Consider the following 13564-nt stretch of genomic DNA (forward strand, 5'->3'; position numbering starts at 1 on the left):
ACGAATATATATGTATAAGAATTAATACTTTAGGGGCGCCTGGGTGCTTCAGTCGGTTAAGTGACCAGCTTCAGCTCAGGTCATGATCTCGTGGCTTATGAGTTTGAGCCCCACAGAGGACAAGCTGGGGAGGGGCAGAGAGAGAGGATAGAATCTGAAGCAGGTTCCAGGGCCTGAGCCGTCAGCACAGAGCCGGATGATGGGCTGGAACTCACAAACTGTGAGATCATGACCTGAGCTGAAGTCGGATGCTTAACCAACTGAGCCACCCAGTCCCCCTGGAGTATTTCTGTTTGCAAATGTCAGGAAAAAAGCAACAAACAAAAAACAAAAAACCTAACTCAAGTGGCTTAGGCAAACTGGGTGAAGTGTTAGGAATGTATGCTACTAGGGAATTCCAAAAATAGAACTGGGTTCAGGGCTTCTTTAACTAGAGTTCCAGGGCTCTTTATTTCCCATCTCTCAGCTCTCTCCCTCCCTGTAGGTTGGATCCTCTAAGGGCTGCCTCTTCCCTCTAGAAAGAGGATGGCTTCCCTGGCTCAGGTAAGCCACTAGTCAGAGGAAATGAGCACATCTCTGGTTGGCCTAACAGCAGGACTAGAATTAGCAGTTGACTGGTCTGATTGTATTACCCATTCATTCCTGAACTAACTGGTGTAGGGAGGGGGTGCTAAGAACTAGAATGCTTTCATGAACCCAACCACACCTGAATCAATGCCATGGTCTACTACGAGGAAGGTGGTTCTCCAAATGAAATCAAGGGATGTTTACCACAACGTATGATCTCCATTCCTTGTCCCTACCAAGAAATATTGACATGTCCCTCTGACAGCTTCATATGGTTCTAGAATCTGGACAAGAGTGGTTGATGATTGAATATATTTAAAGCAACATTAAAAATAATCCATAATTTATTTTTTTTTTAATTTTTTTCTTAATGTTTTTATTTTTGAGACAGAGAGAGACAGAGCATGAGCAGGGAAGGGGCAGAGAGAGAGGGAGACACAGAATCGGAAGCAGGCTCCAGGCTCTGAGCCATCAGCACAGAGCCCGATGTGGGGCTTAAACTCACAGACTGTGAGATCATGACCTGAGCCAAAGTCGGACGCTCAACCGACTGAGCCACCCAGGCGCCCCAAAAATAATCCATAATTTAAATGGATAATTCACTTGGCTGCAGTTACCAGAAGGTGGAAAGCGTGTGTGGATGGCCAAAGGAGGTTCAAAATGTATTCTGGAATACAGCTGGAGGGATTAAGAGTGCTCCATTGAAAGATGCATGCTAGACTAGCATTACACTCACAAACCCAAAGACAGGAAAAATGGTGGGAATGGATAGGATATTCTTTGAAGAGTCAGCATTTTTTTGAATAGAGATTGTCAGGTGATTTTTGTACTTTCTTCTAAGTAATTAAATAATTAAATATGTTTATGTGCTGTGTGCCAGATTTGTTCCTAGGCCCTAGGAATGCAGGAGTGACCACCACAGACAAAAGCTGAAGTTCCTGTGAGAGGAGACAGCACATAACAACCCTGAAAGGCTGGTATTATTACCCCATTTTACAGAAGGAAATAATCCTGAGACAGGGTAAGAGATTCTTTGTTGGTTTGTTGTGGTTTTCTTTTTGTTTTTTTTTACATTTATTTATTTTTGAGAGACAGAGCACGAGGAGAGGGGCAGAGAGAGGAGACACAGAATCTGAAACAGGCTCCAGGCTCTGAGCTGTCAGCACAGAGCCAGACATAGGGCTCAAACCCACGGAATTACGAGATCATGACCCGAGTGAAAGTCAGACGCTCAATCAACTGAGCCACCCAGGCGCCCTGGGGATTCTTTTCAAGACACTTTAGCAGTATGTAGTAGTGGGACTTTGATAGTCCACATCCAGGACTGTCTCACTTCAAAGCCTTTGCTTTGGCAGAAGAAAATAAAATTCAAACCAGGAGAAAAGCTTACCCAGAGGAGGGGATCAAATCGAGACAACAGAAGTGAGCCAGAGGAGAGAAATATTTAGAGAAGGGAAGAAAAGCAAGAAGAGAAAGAGAAAGGGTATGCTAGAATCCCCCTTCACCTAGGAAACACCCCAGGTAAGGCCAGCACAGGTCCTGGCTCTTCGACTGTAGTTCCTGTCCCTCCTCTTTCCCTGCAGTATGAAATTCCTATTCTACCATGAGAAAACTAAGGCTCAGAGCGATTAAATCTTTGCATTCCACCCCCCCCCCCCACCAACCTTTTAGAGCCACGAGATAAGGATTCAAAAGAAAATATCCGGGAGTGATAAGTAAATACTGGCTTATCTTTTTCATTTTTGTGACTGAAAATACAAGGTATTAGTTTTCTTTTTCTTGAAAGCAAATTTAAATTTTAACAATAAGTCAGACAAAACTGAAGGGGGGGGGGGGGTAGGGGCGTAGGTTTCACGACACCAGACGAACTTCGTAGCTTGACTCACTGTTCCAGAGAGGGAGGGGTTTTTCGAGCACGATCGCGGTATTTCTCTCCCAGTAGTGAATTATTCTTGAGGCTCTGTTTTCCTAGGAGGAAGCGGAAAACAGAGGAAGGTGTGAGTGGTCCAAGAACCCCAGCCCCACCCCGAAGTCGTCAATACGCAGGCAGGCTTTTCCTGGAGAGAGGCCAGACATACCCTTCCTGGCATTTGTTTGGGGGCCCAGAATTTAAACTAATTCTTTTCAGAAATTTCTTTTTACTGTTATTTGGTAAAGGTCAGCGTCCAGATGGCCCGGCCGGTCTCATTTGCGTTTGAGTTTCTATTAAACCTTTCAAGAGTCCGGGATGATGACGCCACCCTTCTCTGCCAAATCCTGCAGTTTGGGTGAGAGGCGGGAAACCAGCCAGAGTTGGGCCGACTTTCCAGGATCGGGCTTTTCCGTAGTGTGAGACGTGGGCGGGCACAATCTGGTGGCAGTTTGGTCACCCACAGCTCAGTGACCTTGGGAGCAACTCTGAAGCTCGTCTGTAAACACGATGCTTTAGTTCCAGTCTAACCGTTCTCGAGGATTAAGTAATGAGTTTACGATCTAAATCTTATTTGGGGCAAACGGCTCTATCAGCGTTTGGGAGTAACAGCAGTGGTGTTATGAAACCCTAGTGTATCTGGGGATGAGGGAGAGGGGATCGAGGGTAACTTGGAGGTCGGCCACCCGGAAACATCCGAGGAAGCCCCAGGCCTAAGGCGACTGGAGCGCGGCAGCGTACGTCTCCACGGACCAAGCGGCAGCGCCAGAGCGCGCTCCCAGCAACCGCGATTCTCGTTGATTTGATGGCCGCTACGTCACAGCCTCCTCCGCCTCTCATTGGGCGAGCCCGTCCAATCATGTGACTTCAGCATGGCGTATAAATAAGGGCGAGGAGAAGGCGGTGGTCCGCCATTTCGTGGACGCCAGGTCAGCGAGAGCATCTGCGGGAGCCGGGCCGGAGGGGAGCGGGAAGCGGGAAGACCCATCCGAGGGTGTGTGGTTTTGAGCGTCTGCTTTGTAACCCAAGATTTCGGTAAGAGACCAGCGACTAAAGGAGTGCAGTGGGAAATGGCACTTAACAGGACCGCGGTGGGGCCAGGCCCAATGGCGCCAGGTTGAGACAAAGAGACGCCGCCGCCATTTTGTGACGTTCAGCATGGGGCGGTGGCGGGGGCTCCTGGCCCATCAGAGAACGTACCTCGGTCTCGAAGTCGAGGTGTTTATAATCTTCCCCTATCCGGGGGGGGGGTGGGGGAGAGGTGGTGGTGGTGAACTGAGAAGTGGGATAACCCGAAAGTTGAGGCGGGAAAGAGGGCCGTTAACCGAATTGTACCTCGGGCCGCGGCCTTTCAATTTATGGCGCCTTTTTTCCCCCACCCCCACGTTTTCTTCGGAAGCTTAGGATTTTTTTCCACAGTCACTAATCAAGGCTGGGCCTTTCAATCCATGTTACGTGGTTTGTGTAGTCACCTGTATTTTCATCTTAATTTGACTTTTTACAGTCTTAATCACTTTTTTTTTTTTTAAACTGATAGGTCTTCCTTGAGCCACACTGTACTTGTAGCAGCTTACCTTTGATACTTAACTCCTAAAAGTGCTCACAGCGAAGTTAAAAAAAAATCTCCAGCAATGGTTTGGTCTCAAGACTCCTGGGTACAGGGTGGGGTCATGCAAATAGGATGTGTCTGGACTAGTTTTTTTAATTGGATAAGTCCAGAGTGAGCAGAATGTGGTGTTTATAAGAAGCCCTTAAGCTGAGTTATTGGGTTCGTTACTCTTCGCAATTGAATCTGTCCTACAAGTTGATTAGATTCGTTTTGGAAGTGACTTGTAGTGAAGTTCTAGCAAATATAAACCCCCAAAGTGCAGTAAATTTTTGCACTAACAAATCCCCACCTGAAATTAACATAAGCTTCTTTTTAAAGTGTGCGTTAAGTAGTATTTAGTACATTCTCAGTGCTGTGCAACTGTCATAGCTGTCTAGTTCCAAAACATTTTTGTTACCCCCTAAGGAGACCTATTCCCATTAAGCAGCTGGTCTCATTCCCTCTGCCCTCTCACCCAGCCTCTGGTAACCATGAATCTGTCTCTGCATTTACCTGTTGGATATTTTATATACATAGAATTGGAATATGTGCGCTTGTGTCTGGATTCCTAACACTTTAGGAATGAAGCTGGTTAAGGTTTTAATTACACGAAGACACATTAGTATCCCTTCGGTTATTAGGTTTGGTTATTACGTCTCTAGGATTTGGTTCTGCACAAGTTACTCTACCTTAAGTGCTTTATCTTTGATATTAGTTATAATAATTGGTAAAGTTACTAACTGCCCAGATTGTAAATGCTTCTTCAGTGCTTTCCACTCCCCCACCAATTTTTCCAGGAGGCGTTTTTCTAAATGCATTTTGTGCTGGCTTCCTGGTAGTTAGAAGTACAGATTAGAGAGAAATGGGTGTTTCAAGGGTAGTAATTGTTTGGTTTTTAGTGTTTCAGCATTCTTTTCTAAGGATCTTTTTTCACTGTGTAGGTTTATTGGGTAAATGATTAACATTTCGGGTAATTTTTTTTAATTACAGAAATGCATCGTGATTCCTGTCCACTGGACTGTAAAGTTTATGTAGGTAATCTTGGAAACAATGGTAACAAGACTGAATTGGAACGAGCTTTTGGCTATTATGGACCACTCCGAAGTGTGTGGGTTGCTAGAAACCCTCCCGGCTTCGCTTTTGTTGAATTTGAAGATCCCCGAGATGCAGCTGATGCTGTTCGAGAGCTAGATGGGAGGTAATTTAATGACTAATGTTGATGACAAATACGTTGCTTGTGTTTTTTAATGTTTAAAATTCCTAGGTTATGTGACTTTTAGATAGCTTCTTGGCTATCTGAAGTTAATGTTACTGGAGACTTAACATATGCCTTTTCTGCAAAGAAAAAGTGTTTTACTGAAGATCAATAGGAAGTAACTTTTTACTCAAGTGGCCATTGAAGAAAATGTTTAATGGTCGATTCTTGGTGGGTGGATGTTTGCATCCAAAATGTGGTTGAAGCATTTTAATCGAAACCTTCCACAAAGTTGTCACTTGTGGTGTCACCTTTGAATTGTTTCTGAAACAATTGTGAAATCAGATCTTTTCAAGTAAGAATGGCCACAAACTGGTAATTCTCGTAGTTGGATAATGGTTGCATGGGCTTTATTGTACCATTATCTTTTATGTGTTTGAAATACTTAGGAAGTGTGGAATATGTAGCTGTGTTGTGTGTGTGTTTAGTGTCCCATTAATGGCTGGTAAGTAACACCTGAGTTTTAAGAATGACCAGGTGCTGCCCTTCTCGCCTTCCTGCTTGTTGGAAAACCATTGGATTTCAGGAAACCAGGGGAAATGGTTAATCTTTAAGATCCAAAAGTTAAGGGATCTGAGGGTTGGCTGTAAAGCTGTAGAGAAGGTCATTTATCCAAGCAGATGGTAGAAACACATTTTTCCAGGTTCCCACCTCTTAATAGCTGGCCCAATAAAGGTGGTTCATCTGAATGGATGTGAAACAAGAGGTGGAGGATAACTTTTTTTCCGACTTTCCTCAGCTTCAGTTTCCTAACGGGTCAGCTATTGTGTGATGATTGAGGGGAGATGGTGACGGAAAATGGCCAAAATGCTTTTGTTCACTGCTGTTGGCATGGAGAATTGGGGTTATCTGGGGAAGAGAAAGACCAACAGTCTAGTAACATCAAGATCAGTAAATAAGTTCTGGGATCTTGAAGTCCCAGCAGGATGTACAGATGAACTGGTTCTTTGAGGAAGAATCCAAGGTTTTCACACTTGTAACTTAACAAATTAACATTGAGCCCAATGATTTAGACTGGCTCTAACAAGGCATTAAAGCATAAGGAAGTTGGTTTTCTTTATTAGAAAAACTTGTTTTGCTATTAAGGATTCTACAGATGTTTCAGGTGTGTAGTTTACAGAAAAGGCTAAGTGGGAGTGCTTTCTTTTTGCTTTAGTATACACGTCTTTGCTCTTTTAAATTTAGTAATGTTTCTTTCCTTAGAACACTGTGTGGCTGCCGAGTAAGAGTGGAACTCTCGAATGGTGAAAAGAGAAGTAGAAATCGTGGCCCACCTCCTTCTTGGGGTCGTCGCCCTCGAGATGATTATCGGAGAAGGAGTCCTCCACCTCGTCGCAGGTACTTGAGAGCGTGTTTAGAGGTATTGGTGTAACGGAGTAGCTAATAGGAGCAGGTATTTCTCTCAAAGTTTGTTGGTGGGTTTTAAACTTTGAAGAATCGGAGGTTTTTATGAAACATTTGCTGGGTGTAGTTTGGGGTATGTGAGTTGTGCTGAGTGTTGGCTTTTGTCTTTAGGTCACTGTTCATGTTGGTAGTCAGTAACTTCTATCTTGGATCTATCTTCTAGTTCATCTTCTAGTTGCATCTTTCCAAGTCTTCCCTTATACTTCAATTTAGGCCTTTTTCCATTTCTTGACTCCATAATGACAAACATTACATTCAACTCTAGCTCTTCACAAAAATGTGTTTTCTACTATTAGCACGATTGTAGTATTTATCAAACAGGCAGCTGTTGTAATGTTAAAACTGGTAAAGTAGAAATCATTCTGAAACTAACTTAAGTCACTGACCGATAAAGGGGGCTAAAAAAGTAATCCCAGTCATCTGTTCTTCAAAACCAAATAGGAGAGATTTCAGTTTTTTTATAATTGAAAATGGCATCATTCTTGGACCAGGCAGTATTGTCTGGATGCTAACTCCACATCTCCTCCAAAATAGTTTCTATAGGACTTAATTTACCTCTTACAGGTGAGTGAAGTCCTTCTAGGAGATAGGAGTTCAAAATCTTGCCCCTTTTGCTATTTTGAAAAACAAAACAACACACTGTTGCCCATCATAATAAAGAGTATTTGTTAGCTAAATAGATGGTTGTACTGATGGCTTGTTTTTCATTTTTTTTTTGTGCTTTTTGGTCCATCTATTAATAAAAATGAACCCCGTTACAGAGTCACCATCATGTCTCTTCTCACCACCCTCTGAGTCTGCATTAGCCAGTCAACTAGCCCTTTCAGCGTCATGTGACCAGCGCGCCCCATTCAGCTTGGCTGGTGTCGTTTCACATGACCCAGGCATGGCCAGTCGTCAGGTTGCACCGCCCTTTGGTTCCCGAGCATGCTGTTTTCTCTCAGCCTTCTCTCCAACCTTAACCAAATCGGCAGCAGCCACCTCGACCGCCCACACATTCCTGGCCAATCAGCTCAGCTGTTTATTTACCAAATGTCTTCACAACAACTACAGCAGCAGCCTTCGGCTAACAAAAAAGCAGGAAAAATCCACAACACCCCCTTCGCCAACCAACTAAATCCAACGCAACATCTGGCAAAACCTTTTCAGCAAATTCTTCCTGGCCGTCAGTCCGGCAGCCTCACCTCACCATTTCTAGCTTGTTGAAACCCAAAACTAGTAAGTTTTTCCTGCTTATACAGTTTACTGCTGGTTAAAATAAGGAGTAAGCGGCTTAAAGTAATTCTTTTTTCTGGATCAAAGGCTGGCTGTGCATAATTGAATGGTAACGTACATATATATTGCTTGAATAAAACTTTTAAGGGTGATAGGGAACTCATAATGTAACTAGACCTTCAGGTGAAACTTATTTGCATGTGTGAGATGCCAAACTAAAAATTTTAATAACTCCTAACAGATTTAGCTTTCTTTTCTAGCAAAAATTTGTTGAATCCTATCACCTTTAAATGGTTTTACTAACAGTTTTCAAGTTTTAAATTTTGGGGGTAAAGTGGGCCAAGCTAAGGTAATTTTTATAAGCCTAAACACACTCTTTAATGTGACGATCACAAATGCAGTTCTAATGTAGCACTTAATGGCATCAGTATTTACACCTAGCGCGTTTTCACAAAATTACACTATCCACCTGGTACCTAAGTCTTGTCATGGACTTATAGGTTTGCATGGGTTCCAAATACTGGTTTATGGTACTGTTTTTGGAACTACTTGTGGGACTATATTTTGGTGTGGTGTTTGGGTAGTGAAGTTAGTTTGACATGAAGTTTTGCATTGGACAGATCTGCTGTGAAGCATTCTTTGTTAAAGTGAATCCATGGTTGGAATACCTGCTTTTCACTTGAGCTTTTGGTTCCTTAATCCTTCTGTGCCTTTTTTTCTTTTCTGGTTTTTTTCTGTTTTGGTTTTGGTTTTTTTTTGTTTTTTTTGTTTTTTTTTGGTTTTGGTTTTGGTTTTTCGGTTTTGTTTTGTTTTTGGACGATGGGTGCCAGTTCTTCGGCACATTCACTGGGCCCAACAGTGAAATTGAAAAGTTGGGAAATGCCTCACGCCATAAATACTAATTGACAATTAGCCTAATTTTCCTGTTTCTGCTTTTAGATCTCCAAGACGGAGAAGCTTCTCCCGCAGCCGGAGCAGGTAAATAACTACCTTTTTTGGCCACCTTCAGAAAGTCATGTTTCTGCTGTTCCTGAGCTGTGTTCCAAATGATGTGGTTAATGGTAAAAGACTGGCTTTAGTAATGAAAAAGTAGCATATAGAGCCAGGGTTAATAAGTTGCACCAGTGAACCAGCTTTTAGTTTTTGAAGACTTCTTAGGATATTTGTTGTGTATAATTCTGAATGGCCCTATTTTTCTTTTTCCTCTGGTTTTAGGTCCCTTTCTAGAGATAGGAGGAGAGAGAGATCACTGTCTCGGGAGAGAAATCACAAGCCGTCCCGATCCTTTTCTAGGTCTCGTAGGTAAGATTTTTGATGACTTAAGCATTTATAAATAACTTGTTAAAAAAGAGAAGGTGATCTTCTTAGGCTGTTTTGATTTTTATTTTTCCCATAAAAACTTTCTTCCCTGGTTATGTCACTGAGTTATGTATGTAACTTTTTTTTTGGTTTTCTGTCTTTTAGCCGATCTAGGTCAAATGAAAGGAAATAGAAGACCAGTTTGCAAGAGGAGTGGTGTACAGGAAATAACTTCATTTGACAGGAGTATGTACAGAAAATTCAAGTTTTGTTTGAGACTTCATAAGCTTGGTGCATTTTTAAGATGTTTTAGCTGTTCACATTTGTTTGTCTCTTGGAACAGTGACACATAAAGATGTAATTCTCTATGATTTGAATGGATCATATGAGGCATGTAATATTAAGAGTTGTTACTTTACAATGTTCCCTTAAGCAAAATTGAATTTGCTTTGAAGTTTAGTCTTACATAGACTGATAATAAACCTATTAACTCCTGCCCAGTTAAAGCTTGACATTTCATATTATGAAGACAAAACTGGCAAAAATTGAAGAGTTTTTCCATAGTTGAGATAGTGTGCCTGCAGCTGTAATTGAACAGTCTTTAAAAGCTGCTGTGAACCCAAGTCAGCAGCTAAAAATTAAGCTGCACTGTTAAACTAGGTTAGAGGTTTAAAATAAAATGAATCCTAGTTGTCTTCGTACTGGGCAGAGGTGGTCCAGTTGGTGTAGAATTGGAAGTTTCAAGAAAGTTTACTTTTGCTTTAGGTCATAAGTTCATTTTAACAGGATTGCTGTATATGAACACACAGCTCTATGTAACATTCTCTCTTTGGAAATTTGAAACTATTCAAGATACCAATGTCCTGCCAGTTTAAGGGTACATTGTAGAGCTGAACTTTGAGTTACTGTGCAAGATTTTTTTTCATGCTGTCATTTGTAATATGTTTGTGAGAATCCTTGGGATTAAAGTTTTGGTTACAAATTGTTGTTTAACCTGAAAGCCTGTTTTTCCTTGCAAAACTAAAATCTGTGAGCTTGGTATCAAGTCCAGGTATAACATTCCTATTGGAAGCCATACTTATATTTTCTTGTAAAGTGCTTTTGAATTAATAAAATATTAGCATAATTGTGTAATAGTCGAACCCACTATTACCATAGTTCTTCTTGTCCCATGGAAATCCGTTGGTTACACAAATCTTAAACACAATTGAGGCTGAAGGGAATTCTTGGTGTCACCTAAGTGATCGTACTTAACCATTTTTTAGGAGTAGGAGCCAGTTCAAAGACCGTGATACTCCGTGACCAACATCTTAAAGTATAGCAACCTGGTACATTATAACCCAAAGTGGCCCATAGAAAAGGCTTTATCATTAGCATGAGACCTTCCACAAAGCTTTAAAAATTGCTTCCATTTTATATAATCAGAGGTGTTGCATGGAAATTCTAAATTGATCCATTATGATGTAAATTTCACTATATGGTTCAAATGTAACGGTGCAGAATTGAATATGGAGGCATGCATAACCTTCCTCTTAGAAACCCAGAGGAGTTGTAATTTCAAATTTTTGTGCGATTAGATTAAATCATAATGCAACTACCTTGTGGCTTAGTTTCCTTAAATGTGCTACTTAAAGATAGTTTTGGAATATGCTATACTGACTTTCTTTAATTTGAAAGAAGTCACTGCATTGAGTTCAGTCTGTAAAGATACTTTATAAGGTGTAGGGAGGGCCTAAATAAATTTCCAGTGGTCCTTACTAACCTTTCATGCAGATACCAACAAAGAAAGATTGGTGTCACAAGGTAGAATTCAGATTTGGGATGAGCCTTCTTATAGAAGATACTTAAGACTGTTGATGTACTGGGAGCTCTGGCTTTGGGCCTTTTGTCTTTTGGCATTTCCTCCTAGCGTTTTAAAACTTGTTCAGAACAAGGCAAGATACTAAAGGTCATGGAAGTAATATGGTACATCACTAATTACATTGGACATTGATAGGGATGTTTTTGCAACATACAACTTGCAAAGTCCTAAATTGGATTTCTGTAAAAAGGAGATAGGTCATGGGTGTAATGTGGCTTATACAGAACTTAAGATAAAGTTGATCTCAGGGAGTTATCCTGACTTCTAGGCCAAATTTGCAGTCACTTTAACCAGAAGCCCCAGCAATTTTATGGCTTGTGACAAAAAATAATGGAGGATAGAAACTGTTAAAAACCTTATTGCACACTTAGCTGTGGCCATTAAAAGTTCTGGCTACTCTAGGGGCGCCTGGGTGGCGCAGTCGGTTAAGCGTCCGACTTCAGCCAGGTCACGATCTCGCGGTCCGTGAGTTCGAGCCCCGCGTCAGGCTCTGGGCTGATGGCTCAGAGCCTGGAGCCTGTTTCCGATTCTGTGTCTCTCTCTCTCTGCCCCTCCCCCGTTCATGCTCTGTCTCTCTCTGTCCCAAAGATAAATAAACGTTGAAAGAGAAAATTAAAAAAAAAAAAAAAAGTTCTGGCTACTCTAATTTCAAAAATTTTCATTAGCCAACTGTGTACTGTGTCCTTAATGGAGGAGTATAATATTGTAAGAGGTCAGTCACAAAAACTGACCTCTTAGTGTAGTGACTGCAGGTGTTCCCTAGAGGTCACTGTTAATCCTGGGTGGTAATTGAAGGAAACAGAAGGATTGTTAGTTTTATGCTTTTTCAAAATAATTATCTGTAGTTCTCGCTTAATTGTGGGTTACTTCTGGCCTTCATGTCTTAAGCAGAAAGGTGAAGATAAATTAGCCAGAGAAATTTGAATTTTATCAGATTGTAGATACCTCTTACCTACTGTTTATATACTTTTAATATTTCCTTACAAAGGTGTGGTCATTAGATGGCATCTCTTTTAGTTGGACTCACCTATATCTGGATGAGAAGTCCTGCTTTTTTATTAGTTAATATGGTTCATATTATTACAATTCTTTATCAGGAATGGTGTTGATAGAAGTTTTTTAAAATATACACAGCCTGTTGCCAGGCTCATTTACTTTTTTAAGAGTAAGCACTGTGTTACTTGGAAGAGTTAGGTGATAAATGTCCCTGATTAAGACCACTGGTTTAGTACTTTTTATTTTCAGAATCCTCAACACGATTTAGTTGACAGATCTAGTTGGTGGTAATGTCTTTCAGTTGTATATTTTTGTACTAGACTTCTGGTTTTTCTTTTTTTTTTTTTTTTTTTTTCGAGAACAAAAGATTTCTGATTAAAGTAGCTGAAGAAAAACTGGGTTGGAGTATATTTTTATCAAAACAACTGATAGTGTTGAATTCAGTTTTCTGTGTCCTCACAAATTTTCTTCATCCTATTAAATATTCCTTGGATACCTCAAAAAAATTCAGTTGTACAGCACACTTGGGAGGTTCTGAGAAGACGTCATTGAAAATTTGTCATGATAAACCTAATACATCACCTGCTTGATTTTTTTTAATTGGGATTGCAGAAATTCATGATACAGTTTTTAGACTCCTTCAGTATCTCAGTTCTTGTTAATCCTTCAGAACATGTAACAGCCAAAAAGTTTCCCAAACTAACAACCTGAAATACATGTGTATAATACTACTATACTTTTTCTTCCATTCTATGTGACATACATAACATTGTATATTAAGGATTGTTCTAAAAGTCTTAGAATGGGGTCATTTAGTGCCTTTACTACAACTTTTGGTGCAGATATATACTTGGTTTTGAGAAAGTGAAACTTTCTGGAAACATTGTTACTTGCTTCCTAGTAATTTGGATAGGTTCTTCTATGGAGAATATTCTTCGCAGAGCACAGTTGAGCTCTTCAGAAAAATAGTACATAGGCGATTTTTCCTGCTTTTATTTTTATTCTTTAATCTCTACTACTGATAAGGGGCTCAGAGTCAAGTCCTGCCCTCTCTACCCACTAAGCCAGCCAAGTACCCTTAACTCTGCTTCACCTGTAAATGGCACCTTTGTTTCAGTATGTATCTCATTGAGATTTCATATGGGGCAACTTACTATCCTTTCAGGGGTGGGTTTTTGTTTTTGTTTTTTTAGCATCCGAACTGCAAATTAAAGCCAAGGGGGAAGGTTGCTTAATGCTAATAGCCCATTCCAGCTGGCTCTCTGCCTCCAGAATTTCTTTATAGATAAAAAAAAACTTTCAACAGCAACAAAAAGATTCAACAAGAGTGCTTTACAAATAATTATAAATTGGAATGTAAATTTGTCATTCAATTGTTTTTGTGTCCTACTTTTCTTCTATGGTAGTCCAAGACCCAGGGACTTTGTGGAGTGGGATTCAAGGATGCACATAGTAGCTCAGTATCTAGCA

At 40.8% G+C, this 13564-nt stretch overlaps 1 protein-coding gene across 1 annotated transcript; it reads left to right on the forward strand.

The window, feature by feature from the left end:
* The first annotated feature begins 3375 nt into the window (after positions 1–3375).
* Positions 3376–10386, forward strand: SRSF3 (serine and arginine rich splicing factor 3). Its single transcript, XM_040473345.1, has 6 exons — positions 3376–3511; positions 5055–5262; positions 6523–6657; positions 8878–8916; positions 9154–9240; positions 9403–10386. The coding sequence occupies exons 2-6, from the start codon at positions 5057–5059 to the stop codon at positions 9428–9430; spliced, it is 495 nt and encodes a 164-aa protein (XP_040329279.1). The 5' UTR covers positions 3376–3511; positions 5055–5056; the 3' UTR covers positions 9431–10386.
* Positions 10387–13564: the final 3178 nt, after the last annotated feature.

The sequence above is a fragment of the Herpailurus yagouaroundi genome, unplaced genomic scaffold (genome assembly GCF_014898765.1).
Source record: "Herpailurus yagouaroundi ecotype Mexico unplaced genomic scaffold, PumYag 139, whole genome shotgun sequence".
In the NCBI taxonomy this organism is placed as follows: Eukaryota; Metazoa; Chordata; class Mammalia; order Carnivora; family Felidae; genus Herpailurus; species Herpailurus yagouaroundi.